This window comes from Vigna radiata, chromosome 10 (genome assembly GCF_000741045.1).
Source record: "Vigna radiata var. radiata cultivar VC1973A chromosome 10, Vradiata_ver6, whole genome shotgun sequence".
Lineage (NCBI taxonomy): Eukaryota > Viridiplantae > Streptophyta > Magnoliopsida > Fabales > Fabaceae > Vigna > Vigna radiata.
Genome location: NC_028360.1, coordinates 1922481 through 1936490, shown reverse-complemented (window position 1 = coordinate 1936490; position 14010 = coordinate 1922481). Strand labels below are relative to the sequence as shown.

General features: G+C 34.4%; 1 protein-coding gene and 1 long non-coding RNA gene across 3 annotated transcripts in view; one reads left to right on the top strand and one right to left on the bottom strand.

Annotated features, from left to right (window-relative positions):
* LOC106775641 overlaps positions 1–1395 on the bottom strand; it is a 7548-nt gene extending 6153 nt beyond the window's left edge. The window contains exon 1 of the long non-coding RNA XR_001376819.2: positions 171–1395. This is a non-coding gene — a long non-coding RNA (uncharacterized LOC106775641). The remainder of the gene's footprint in view (positions 1–170) is intronic.
* A 7011-nt stretch (positions 1396–8406) lies between these two features.
* Positions 8407–12586, top strand: LOC106774669. Of its 2 annotated transcripts, none has more exons than XM_022787295.1 (8): positions 8407–8515; positions 8800–9399; positions 9475–9624; positions 10121–10204; positions 10587–10730; positions 10829–11002; positions 11100–11674; positions 11786–12586. In XM_022787295.1, exons 1-8 carry the CDS (start codon positions 8503–8505, stop codon positions 12389–12391), a joined length of 2346 nt encoding a protein of 781 aa, XP_022643016.1. In that variant the 5' UTR covers positions 8407–8502; the 3' UTR covers positions 12392–12586. The 2 variants fall into 2 exon arrangements, with proteins under 2 accessions (XP_022643016.1, XP_014517200.1); XM_014661714.2 differs by having other exon boundaries at positions 10578–10730.
* The last annotated feature ends 1424 nt before the right edge of the window (positions 12587–14010 follow it).

The following is a 14010-nucleotide window of genomic DNA, read 5'->3' as shown; positions in this document are numbered from 1 at the left end:
GTTTTAAGAGCAAGGGTTCAGAAACCAGAAATTAGGCAAGCGTACAACAATGGCTGGAGGTTGGTCTTTCTGCTTCCGCTTTTATTCTTGTAAATTTGAATATGATTAAATGTGCTTGTTTGATATATTTAGATTTATTGAATCTTTGTATGAACATGTTTTACACTTACCCTAGAAAACATGCCTTGCCACAAACCTGCAAACAGATACAAAAACCCCCTCAATCTTCGCTTATACCATGAAAACCCCTCTGACCATCTTCCTGCAAGAGAAACATCTAAGCAGATACATCATCACCCACTCATAATCTCAGTTTCATTCTGGAAATATCAATAACCCCAAAGTCACTTCCCTGCTCGCAAGCGAAGGTGAAAGGCAGTAGCGTGGTGGTCGGCGACCACCTTGGTGACGACAGGGAACATCGGTGGTTCTCTGACGACAGCGGCTTTCGAATTCGAATAGGAGGAGAGAGTGTTCGTGCGACGCTTTCGGCGAAAGTCGCAGTCGTCGGCGATGATGCGAGACGAAACCTCGACGGCGGCGACCGGTTGCGGCTGGTCTCGCTGGTGACCGAGAGCGCGTCCCAGGAAGCGTTTCTGTTTCTCGTACACGAGAAGAGAGAAGGAGAAGGTGGGGGATCTGGCGGTAGACGTCGTCGTTGGCGACGCTAGGGGCCGCGGTTCGCGGCTGCCGGTTGGGTGGAGGTGAGGACGACGTGGTTGCCAGCTTTTGAGTGCTTTGGGTTTCGGTTGTTTTCTACAGAGAAGAAGAGACTCTAGGTCTCGTGAACTTTGAACAAATGATGGGAATGAAGGGGAGAAGGCTAAACCCCTAGAAAGTTTCTAGGTTAGAAGAGAGTTGGGCTTGGGTTGTTGGGTTTATTTTTTTTTTTGTTAATGAAAAATAAAGAAAAAACACTTTGTTACAGTTTGGCTTCCCATATGTGCACCCCCCTTCTTTTTCTGCCCAGGCCAGCGCCGAAACAAAGGATAACAAAGACAAAAAAAAAACAACCTTTTCCTCTGTGCACCCCTTTTTATTCTAATTTCACACCCTCCTTTCTCTTCGGGCTCAAGCCTTGTCAAAAACCAAAACAAAACTTTTTTGCACCCTCTTTGTTCATATTTCGCACTCCCGTTTCCTTTGGGCTTCAGCCCATCTTGTCTAAACAAAATCTCCCATCCATACACCTCACTTCCCATCTTGACACCCCTTCTGTTTGGGCTTAAGCCCATTCTGCCTCGAAAAGATCTTCCTCCCTGCAGCCCCCTGTTTCATTTCCACACCTCCTGTCCACTTGGGTTTAAGCCCAGTCTGTTATTAGAAATAAAATGATTTAGACACCCCTTTTCTTATTTAAGCACCTCTGCGCTCCTTTTTATTTTATTTTATCTTTTTATTATATTTTAATTTTATTTGTATTTTTCTCTTTTTATTATAAATATTGAAAATAACCAAAATTATTTTAAAAGGTTTAAGCACACGTACGACCATTCTGTCGACCTTGTGTTGAAAACCTTTTCTTCTCCTTTAAAAAATGAACAAAATTATTTTAAAAGGTTTAAGCACACGTGCGACCATTCTGTCGGCCTTGTGTTGAAAACCTTTTCTTCTTCTTTCAAAAAACAAAAAAAATATTTTAANAAAACCTTTTCTTCTTCTTTCAAAAAACAAAAAAAATATTTTAAAAGGTTTAAGCACACGTGCGACCATTCTGTCGGCCTTGTGTTGAAAACTTTTTCTTCTTCTTTCAAAAATCAACAAAAATTTATTTTTAAAGGTTTAAGCACACGTGCGACCATTCTGCCTGCCTTGTGCTAAAAACCTTCTTCTTCTTCTTTCAAAAAATTAACAAAAAAATTATTTTAAAAGGTTTAAGCACACGTGCGACCATTCTGTCTGCCTTGTGCTGAAAACCTTTTCTCTTTCTTTTATAAAAAAAAAATAAAATAAGAAATACCAAAAAATATATAAATATCTTCAAAAACTGAAAACATCTTCCAACGTGCATTCTTTCAGCCAGAACTACGTGATCCTTGATTCTCCATCCGAAGTGGAAATACGTAGGAGCAAGGCTAGTCCTTGTCAGGCTCACTTTCCCAAAAATCTAAATTTTCCAAACAAACTTTCCAAACAATTTTCCAAACAAATTTTCCAAATGGTTTCCTAAAGAACTACGTAATTTCTAAGTCCAACTGAGAATACGTAGGAGCAAGGTCAATCCTTGTCGGGCACAAAAAACACAAAAAAATATTTTGTTTTTTTAGAGTTTTATTTTTTAGGGGAAATTAAACATTTTGCAAACCACATCAAATTCGCGTATTTAGTTAAAGGTACTGCCTTAGGGCCGGCGTTGTGGGGGTGCTAACACCTTCCCCACACGTAACTGACTCTTGAACCCAATCTTTGGTTTTCGTGGACCGTGCTTTATCATTTTATGGTTTTTCCGTAGTTTTCCAGAATAAACTATGGTGGCGACTCCAAAATCTCTTTTTTCAAACTATTTTCTTTTTGGATCGTCGTCCCGTCGCGATTTTCCGGTTGCGACAATACGTAACTTACATATAAATTATATTAACATTATCTGGTTTTATATATAATTATTAGGTTCGTATAATATAATAGTATAATATTATAATATTATAATCTAAATATTGGTTTAATATAAATTAAAAATGTTTGTGCAAATAGTTTAATAGAAAATTTATAATAGAAGTATGGTTTAATATAACTATTATAATATAATCCTCATCACCTACAATGGGTTTATTTGACTCAAGAGGGTTTACCTCGAGGTCCACATTCTCATAAAAGACAACATGCATTGATTCTTCAATTATAAAAGTTCTTCTATTAAACATTCTATATGCTTTACTAGTTAAAGAATAACCTAGAAAAATTGCTTCATCACATTTACCATCAAATTTTCCTAAATTATCTTTACCGTTATTCAAGACAAAGCATTTGCATCCAAATATTTTTAAATGAGATACATTTGGTTTTCTACCATTCAATAATTCATAAGGAGTCAATTTTAGAATAGGCCTAATAAGCATCATGTTTAACACATAACAAGCAGTATTAACTACATCAGCCCAAAAATATTTTGGCACATTTGATTCATTCATAAGAGTTCTAGCTAATCCTTGTAGTGATATATTTTTCCTTTCAACAACATCATTTTACTGGGAAGTTCTAGGTGCAGAAAAGTTATGTGCAATGCCATGTTCTTCACAAAATTTTTCAAAAGATTCATTTCCAAATTCACCACCGTGATCACTTCTCAAGGTTTTGATTTTCAAATATTTTTCATTTTGAATGAGTTTAGCAAACGGTTTGAATGCTTTAAAAGCTCCACTTTTCAAAGTTAAAAAGAAAGTCCAAGTGAATCTAGTATAATCATCAACAATTACAAGAGCATAGTAGTTTCCACCAAAACTTTTAATTCTAGATGGACCAAACAAGTCCATATGCAAAAGTTCCTAAGGTTTTGATGTAGAAATCATGCTTTTGGATGAAAAAGAAGATTTGGTTTGTTTTCCTTTTTGACAAACAAAACATAATTTGTCTTTCTTAAATCTTATTTTAGGCAATCCAATTACAAGAACTTTTGAAATCAATTTATTCAAATGTTGCATATGAATATGTGCAGCTCTTTTATGCCACAACCAAGGATTTTCCTCTTTAGCAACTAAGCATGTTATGCTATGACTAGATGCACTTTTAATATCAATCAAATAAATATTATTATGTCTAACACCTTGTAAAGAAATATCAGTATAATCTTTAAAATAAACAGTGCATTTATCACTTTCAAAGGTTACCTTGAGACCTTTGCCGCATAATTGACTTATACTTAGGAGGTTGTGTTTGAGACCTTCAACGTATAAGACATCTTTTATGGTCAAAGTGTTTCCTCCTCCAATGTCTCCAGTTCCCAAGATTCTACCTTTGTTGTTATTCCCATATGTTGCAAATCCTTGCTTTTTCTTCTCAAAGGAGATGAACCTCTTTTTGTCACCGGTCATGTGTCTTGAGCAACCATTGTCAGGATACCACAATGACTTCTTTGACTTAGTAGGTTCCTACAAAACAAATTAGCAAGAATTTAGGTACCCAATCTCATTATGGGTCCTTGGGGTTAGTTCATGCAAGCATATATCATTTCACAACTTTAACCCATGCATATTTTCCATTTGGAACACTAAAATGTTTAATGTTGCATTTGTTAGATGTATGACCATGCTTCATGCCATAAAAACAACAAACATCGTTCACTTTATTTTTAACAAAAGTCCCTTTTTCAACCCAAACTCTATGAGTTCTCCTAGTTTTAGACTTTTTGTTTTGATGCATGTTTCTATTTTTATCATTGCATCTTTTAAAGTTTGTTTTAACATGTGAATTATTCTTGGTTGCATTTGCAAGTAAGTTTTCAAGTATGTCAATATCAAACATATGACTCTTATAAGACAAACATTCAATAGGTTCAACATATGCATTTGAATCAGACAATTTTGTTTCTAAATTGCTAACTTTATTTCTCAAAACAACTTATTCATCAAGCAATTTTTTTCATATTTCAATTTCAATTCATTATGCTTCTTTTTAAGATTTTTATGTGTAGTATCAAGTTTTTCAGATTCATTCATTAATTCAAAGAAGGCTTTTTGTAAATCTAACTCACTAGATTCAAAGCTAGAATAACTTACTTGGCTTTCGGTATCTGTTGAGTCAGTCATTAGACATATATTAGCTTCTTCATCTGAATCACTTGAGCTTGTAGAGCTAGACGCATTGTCTTCCCAAGCTATGTATGCTTTCTTCTTATTTGGAAACTTTCTTTCCTTTTTTTCTTCACTTTTTCTATTTTTAGGACATTCGATTTTCATATGTCCTCTTTCTCCACATCCGTAGCATTTAACACTTGAAGGAGATTCTTGATTTTCTCTCCTTTCTCCACAAAACTTATTCTTACCTTTTTCTCATGAATTTTGCAAATTTCTTTATCATGAGGCTCAAGTTCTCCTCCTTATCATCGAAATCATCATCTTCAATCCTTTTATAACTCTTCCCTTTAGAGATTTTGGATTTGAAGGCAAGTGTTTTTCTTTTACCTTGATCCTCTTCTACAGTCAATCATTTCAACTCAAGCCCGTGCTCACGAAGCTTCCCGAAGAGAATAGCCATAGACATTTGAGTAAGGTTTTGAGACTCCGAGATGGCAGTCACCTTTGATTGCCAAGACCTGTCTAATGATTTCAAAATTTTAATATTTAATTCATCAATATCAAAGGTCTTACCCAACCTTGACAAATGGTTCACTACGTGAGTGAAACGCTTCTGAACATCGGAAATAGTTTCTCCAGGTTGCATTCTGAACATCTTATACTCCTGGATAAGCGTGTTATTCCTTGCACGTTTCACGTCCTCTGTACTCTCATGTGTGACTCTGATGACCTCCCACATTTCCTGTGTTGTCTTACACACTGAAATTTTATAAAATTCATCAAGTACAACAACAAATGAAATAATATTACGAGCTTTAATATCAAACTAGGCTCATCTATTTTCTTTAGCAGTCTAGTTAAAATATGGTTTTTCTACCTCTACACCATTAACTGTACTTTTAGGATTAAAAGGACCATTTTGTATTGCTTCCTAGATACCTCTGTCAACAGACCACATAAAAATTTTCATTCTGACTTTCCAGAATGCATAATTATCACCAGTTAAAAGTGGTGGTCTGTTAATAGAAGCACCTTCAGCATATACAAGATTTTGATGACCGACCATTTTCGCAAAATTTGAAAGAATATCAAAGCAAGCTCTGATACCAATTGTTGGAAATACAATCAGTATCCGTTATAGAGTCGCGCAGCGGAATACAATTTTATAAAGGGGAAAACGTGTTCAGTCACAAAATAGTTGATGTGCTCCATTTTAAAAGTAAATTTTCTAACAGAAAAATTATCGAACAGTTGATGTGCATAAAATAGTAGAGAGTATAGGGAGTAGAAAAATCACACAGATAATTTTTATACTGGTTCGATTCAAAAGAATCTACGTCCAATCGTTAATCACTATAAAACGTGATTAACAGTTTCACTAAAAATAGTTTCACAGTTTTACAATAAGTGAATGGAAATAAGAGATAAAAAAACCTTCCTTCAACAAAAGAACCGGAAGTGAACTACTTTGTCAACTCGAAGAGAACTGCTCCGACTTTCGATAAACGAAACGCGAGCTTCTCCTATTCATGAGACCAGACAAAGTACACTTTGCCAACTCGAAGAGAACTGCTCTAACTATCGACACACAAAACACAAGCTTCTCCTATTCACGAGACTAGGCAAGGGAACTGAACTAACTTTTGAGAACTTCCTCAGACAAATTGTATTCTATAAAAGCTCTCTGTTCAAAAGTTGATTTCTGAAGTTCTCAAAGCACCTATTTATAAGCAGCTAGTCCGAATATGAAAGGTCATGTTACAACTGCCAGTAATAATCAATTATTGTAAGTGATAATCGATTATTGAAGTCCGTTACAGGTTTTTCAAAATAATTTGGGCAGTTTTTAAAACACACCTGTGATAATCGATTATTGTTCTTCATAATTGATTAAATACGTAACAGTACCAAAAATACAATTTTTACATATTTAAAGACATTTCTAATACATTTGTATTCTACGAAGTACTTTTAAAATAATTTCTAATATCTTCTTCAAGTTAAACTTCTTGTAGCATAATCAAAACCATTAACTTCAAGATTTACCAATGCTCCTCATTGGTAACCGTTGTTTTGTTAAACTTCAAAACATGTGAGAGCATTTACATTTTAGTCTTATAGAAGATTTTGTCTTATAGATGATTTTGTCTTAACAAGAATAAGCACCCGAATATGAAAGAAAAATATGTGAAGAAAATAAGAGATCAAAAGAGAAAGAAAATACTCTCAAGCTTAAAAGAATCAAAAGCTTATTGCTGTAAGAAGAGAGAAAAATCATGAGAGTCTATTAGATTGAATTACATTATATACACATTCTTTCTGCAAGAGGAACGATCTAAGGACTTGTATTCAATATGTTGATTGTAAATTATGAAGAGAATTCAAACATTTTACGCTTAACTCGATGGGGTTAAACGCTAGCTACACTAGTACAAAATGGGCATACAACATCTAAAGCTCAAACAACCAAGCATCTAACGTTAAAAATAACCGATGGATATATTGTTAATAAAATTACACCATTGATGTTAGTTAATTAGAGGAATAAACGTTAATTGCCTTTTTGAAGTATGTTAATGTAAGAAGAAACTTTTTTAGTGTTCAAATTCAAAAAAGTTAAAATGTTGTACATAAAATTAGCTAGTGATATCAGTGCCACTAATTTATTTGAATTAGTTATTTAATGATAGAATGATATTGTTCGCTAAACATTTTTATTTTTTTCACTGATTTAGCCATCAAACGCCATTTTAAACCATTAGTGATCGAAAAATGTGTCACCATTAGCTATCGAAATAACAACTAATATTTTAAAGTTTAATAACATTTTGTTACATTAGCGACTGAATTAGTGGTTGAGTTTTTTTTTTTTAGATTTAATAAATTTTTGTATCACTAGTGACCGAGTCACCGAAATTTCTAACAGAATCCGGTTGCTAAATTGGTCCCTAGTACATGAAAGTGGCCTCTTTTTGAGTAACCGATTAATAATCAAAATTTCAATGGTTGTTTAGCTAAGTGAATTAAAAGACAATTGCTAAATAATTTATCACTAAGATTTTCATACCGCATATTTTTAGTTACCATTTCAATCGCTAAAGACCTTAATGATTTAAGCTTTCTAGCAATCGGAAAAAGGTGATATTTTTTAGTGATTTATTATAAAATGAAATTTGATAAAAAAAATTCCATTTATAATTAAACTTTTTATCAATAAAATAATTGAATTTAAACTATTTTCTAACTTTTTTGTGTAAAAATACCAATATATTTTACTTTATCCATTTGTGAACATTTTTATACATACCCATATGCTCATAGTACACTTTTATCATTCCTATATGCTTGAGTCTTGTTGGTGAAGTTAAGCATAATACTTTCCTCTCATTTGAGTACTACTGCGTGTACATAACTTTTCTTAACAAAAAGTCTTCATCTTAAAACTACTGGTGAAAATCAGAGCATCACTTCATTATAGCCTACTTTAAAGAAAAGGACTGATCATATGACAAATACCATAATAAAGGTGACAACATCGATACCAAGCCTTATATTTGGTTAAAGCCAAAACAAAAACGAAAAAGCCATTAGTATCTTCTTCGTTTTGCTTTTGCTCAAACTTGTGCTTTAATATATGCATCGTCGTTGCCATGCTAGAAAGCACACGTGAATAGAAGTGGGGGATTTGGTGTTATAAAAGAAGGTTTGAGTTCCTCCTATAGTATCTTACACCTAGCTAGCTTCCATTTCAAGTCTATCATCATCCACCAGAATGAGTACACTTGGTGAGTCCAATTTATAGAATAATGTTTCCAAATTCTCCATGATATTATTATAGATTATTATGTTTGATACTAAATTTTGTTTACATTCATTAATAGTGTTCTACAAGATTAATTAAGTTATTCTAATTATTATAATGTTGATAATTCAACATGAGAGCAATCTCCACATTATAATGTTGATCAACTTACATTCTAAAAATTCATACTCAATCTGTAATGTAAACATTCGTCTAATGTGATTCTGATTCCGCTCTCACCAAGATCTACACTCTCTGTATATCTAGAATCACCACCGAGATTAGTTTCTCAAGAATCAGCATCAACATTGATTTCTCAAGAATCATCAACAATAATTGAAGGAACAGAAGAAATTAGAAGTGGGGATGAGATATCACTGTTCCGAGGGTGCGTGTTGGAAGGAAGATGGGAGTTCGTTATTCCTGCGTACAGAAACGAGAGTGAGTTTCACAAAATCAGAATCAACGAAAGCAGAGGCACTGCACTGCATGTTGCAGTGAATGATGGGAAAGTGGAGCTTGTTAACATTCTTGTTGGAGCAATATTGAATCATGAAGGAAGGGAAGTGTTGAGGGATGACAGTGCACTGAGATCAACGAATGAGAGAGGTGACACACCTTTGCATCTTGCAGCCTCAAGAGGGTTCATTGGCATGTGTATATGCATGATTGGGGAAAATGGTGAAAGGAAGGATTTGATTAGGGTTAGGAACAACAAGGGTGAAACACCTCTTTTCAGGGCTGTTCTCACATGCCAAACGAAGACCTTTGTTTACCTTTACAATGTTTCCAAAGATGTAGATGTTCCTCTTAGGAACTCTGATGGAGACACCATCCTTCACCATGCCATTTGGAGAGAATTGTTGGGTAATTAATTACCATTTCACTTTGCTGATGTAGATCCTAATGGTTGTTAATGATTTTTGTATGTGTGATTGGTAGATTTGGCTATTATAATAGTTCGTTGTTATCCTGAACTTGCCAAAACGCGAAACAAAGATGGAGCCACACCTCTCAAAGTTCTTGCTTCTAAACCTTCAGCTTTCAAGAGTGGAAGCAATCTCCCATGGTGGAAGAAAATTCTATATTATGGTAAGAACTGCTGTGTGCTGATTAAGCTCTTAATTAAGGTTTTTAATTAATACTTATACTTTTATATATCTTATATACATTCTAATTAAAACACTTTACAAATTTAATTTTTCTTAATCTCATAAAATCGTTGAATTCAATTTAAAATTCTAAAAATCAGTCTTAAAATTTATCCTCTTTTCTAATCTTCATCTTATAATGATTTCACGTATCAATTTCATCATTAATTAACTTAAATAGCGATTTTGGTTTTTTAAAAAATTATTTATATATAAAGGCTTATGAAAACTAAATTTGCGATTATTTTGAAAGTAAAAAAACCTATGCATGTTAATGTAAACCAGAACAAATCAAATATTTAATTAAGATAAAAAAAAGAACCCTATTAAACTTATATTTTGGAAGACCGAAATAACATTTAATTGATTAGTTATTTATGTTAAACCCAAATCAAGACACACTTTTAATACTATTTGTATTATGTTTTATGTCAAAGGTATTCTTGTAGAACCTCTAGACGTTGAGAAAGCTATAAAATTCTACATGGAGAAAGTTGAAGTTGAGGGCCATCAAGACCAAGGTAACTTGGAATTAATATTTAAATGTTATAATACTCTCTTTAATTAACTCTCACTAATTAACGCATGGAAGTGAAATTAAACGCTATTTTCAATTTTTTTATGATCTTACGAGTATTAGTTACCTATTAATTTTAAACTACATAGATTCATACATGAATAATAAAAATAATTAATTAGTTCCTTAGTTTCCCATTTTATCGGTATATGTTATTGTAATTTTAATTTTTATTTATGCATTTGGTTAACTATATTATTTTCTTCTGTATGAAACACAGGTTCTGAAAATCAATTCAATTATCATTTTTAAATAATTGTAATACATAATCACTTGAACTTAAATTACGTGTATTTAATTTTTAATATAAGATTCAGGTATTTCAGTGAGAATACAGTTGGAAAATGAAGCCAAGAAAGCACAGATTTTCGTGGAACGAAAGTATGCCACATCTGTTCGATTTATAAAGAGTGCTGTTCGATTTGCCTTCAAAATTCTGAGTCTTTCAGGATTGGGTGTCACTGCACAAGGTATATTATTCTCAATCATTTTTCTTTGTCTTTATGTCTTTATACTTTGTTTAAATTGAGATAATTAATATTCTCCTTGCATGAGCATAACTTTGAAGACTTGAAAGCAATAAAGAAGATAAGGCAGAAACACAAATGGGGTCGTCAGCTCTTGAATATTTTTATGCAGAGACCTCATGAGTCGTATATGGGAATTGGTGGGGGTCCACCATTCATGACATTTGACAGAGGAGACAGGAATTCGGTTCAAATTACCCAACAACAGTTGCAAAGTAATAAGTCACAATAAAATACAACTATTTAATATTAGTCAAAAGTTAATTTTGTTTATTATTTGGTCCATTTCTCTCTTTCTGTGTATATATGCAGTGGTGGGTGCAGCTAGCTCAGGGCAGAATCAACAAGAGAATACTAGAACAGAATCTGCAGCAAAAAATGAGGAAAAGGAAACAACATTTGTGTCGGTGGCGAAAGCTGACATAGTCGACCTTGTGAACGAGCTTCGAAACAAAGTACCAAGTGCCCCACATGACCGTACCACCCCTGAGAAGGACAACCTGCTGGTTGTGTCAATGAAGAACATCAAAAACAAAATTGGAGAACACCACGTTGACAAGAAGGAGACTGCCTTTTTGACTGCTGCAAAAAACGGCATTGTGGAGATTGTGTTTGAACTTCAATCAAAAATACCCAGTGCTGTGCATGAAACCAACTCCAACAACGAAAACGTGTTGCTTGTGGCAGTGAAGAACAGGCAGACCAATGTTGTTGAGGTGTTGAGGAAGTGTTTGGATAAGGAACTGTTCGATAGCTTAATTTTGGAAGTGGATAACAGGGACAACACTGTCTTGCATTTGGCTGCAGGCACAATTGGCAACACTGAAAGAACTTGGCAGATTGCTGGTGCCGCCATGCAAATGATGTGGGATATCAAGTGGTATCAGGTATGCATGTTTTCATCTTCATAATATTATTATCCAGGCCAATTCTTGCACATGCAACACATACCTATGTATACATACATCGCATGATCATGCATGCATGCATTGATGCAGTACGTGAGAACCCTGGTGCCAGAACATTTCACATTCAGAACGAACAAGGACGACAAAACCGGTGGGGAGATCTTCAAGCAGAAGCACAAAGACCTGGTGAAGGAGAGCTCGGAGTGGCTGAAGGAAACCTCCAACTCCTGCTCGGTGGTGGCTGCCCTAATCGCCGGCGTCTCTTTTGCCACCTCGAGCTCCGTGCCTGGTGGCACCGACAATGGAAAGCCGGAGCTAGAAGGGCAGCCGGCATTCGACGCATTCGCCATCGCGTCCCTGATCGGGCTCTGCTTCTCAGTGACCGCCCTGATCATGTTCCTGGCGATCATGACCTCCCGGAAACAGGCGCAGGACTTCCGGAAGAGCTTGCCATTGAAGCTCCTGTTCGGCCTGAGCTCTCTCTTCGTCTCCATTGCTTCCATGCTGGTTTCCTTCTGCGCTGCGCATTTCTTCGTGCTGAAAGACAAGTACAAGAACATCTTGTTCCCTGTCTACATTGCCACTTGTTTGCCTGTCACTTTCTATGCAGTGGTGCAGTTTCCTCTCTATGCTGATCTGCTTAAAGCCATTTTCAAGAAGGTCCCACAACCAAGTATTACCAGCAGCCAGTTTTAGAGGACTTTTTCTTCACTCCGGATTTTCCATTTGGTGTATCCTCTGTTATTCTTTTATAATAAAGTGATTTTGATATAATAACTTCTTTTAATATATTTAAAAAAAAATTTTGAAGGCAGAACATTTAGCAACATACAAAAATTCATCAGTAACTAAACTTTTGTTTTTCTTTTAACACTCCTTATGATCATCACACGGTACGCTTGATCATTAAACGATCTGGTTTTTTTTTTTTTTTTTTTTTTTTTTTTTTTTTTTTTTTTTTTTTTTTTTTTTTTTCTTCTCTTCCTCTCTTTTTATATGTATGCTCGTCGATTGCGCTTTTTCTTCTGTACACTTTCAACACATTTATAATCAGATTTTTGGTTTCTTAGTGCTTCCAAAATTTTCTTTTCTTCTTATTTGTCCGTGATGGTATTAAAACACTTATTTGAAGAAGAATAAACTCGGATAGATGGAAACACACCGATATAAGGTTGAGTTGAAACAAATTGGTACGGACGTGTTAGAAATATTATATTTAATTTATATTGTGTTTATGTTAATTAGGAAAATATATAGCCCTATATGTTTATTAGGGAAACATTGTTTTTATTTTATTTTATTTTATTCTTACATATTCATTTATATTTGGGCTTAGTCCATATTTCTTCTATTATAAATAGAGAACCCTATTTGTGTATTTAACACAAGGGATTAATTTCAATATATAATTTTCATTATATTTAACATGACCAAAGGTCAAAATAAGTGAGTCTAAACTAAAGGTCAATGTTAAAAAAGATGTGCTTTGTTTCCCATACTAAGAGGGAGTGAATTGGTGTTTTATAAACTTGATCGCTTTTGAAATCTTTTTCGCAAATACTAGAAGTCTTTAAACTTTCTTGAATCGCAAGCAAAGATGTATGCTATATAACAATATGTGTATTCGAATAAAGATAGAATGTAATCGATTAATGCAGAGAAATAAGGAGAAGAAAATTCAAACTCTGATGAATCGATATTTTATCGACTTCACTTAGTTTATTGTGCTAGAATTAATCATGAAATTGTGCTTAATTGTCCGGTATTTTCCCGTTTCTGTTAATTGTGCTTAATTTGATCGGAAATTCTAATTTTAATTAATTTGAATTTTCTGATCTAATTATTTGCATTATTATTTTCAGGGAAAATTTTGGAAATATAATTTGGGACATTTGGAGGTTAAATGAGAAATGGAAATTGGGCCCAAGGTTAGAGGTTTATTTTTGATGTGCAATTAAAAGAAAAAAATACATGAGAGGTCCAACAAATGTCACATGGGCTGAAAGAAATAAAAGTATAAAAAATAGCTGCTGCACGTCCAAAAGCGCTGATTGCATGCAGTGGATGCAGTGGGGTGTCACGGGAAAAATGTAGCATCACATAGCATGTCTTGGAGGTGCGTCTAGCAACTTTAACAAGCAGCTGCAACCTTCATCACGTACAGCAGCCCACGTTGGTGTATCTGCAGCAGTGTTCAAGTGCTTAATATTGCAGCACGTTGAGAGAGTGAGAGAGCACTCACGGGCTTCAAGATTCACTAGCAGCAACCTCACGGCCCAAGCAGCTTGCAGTCCACTAAACTCCACCGTCCAGCC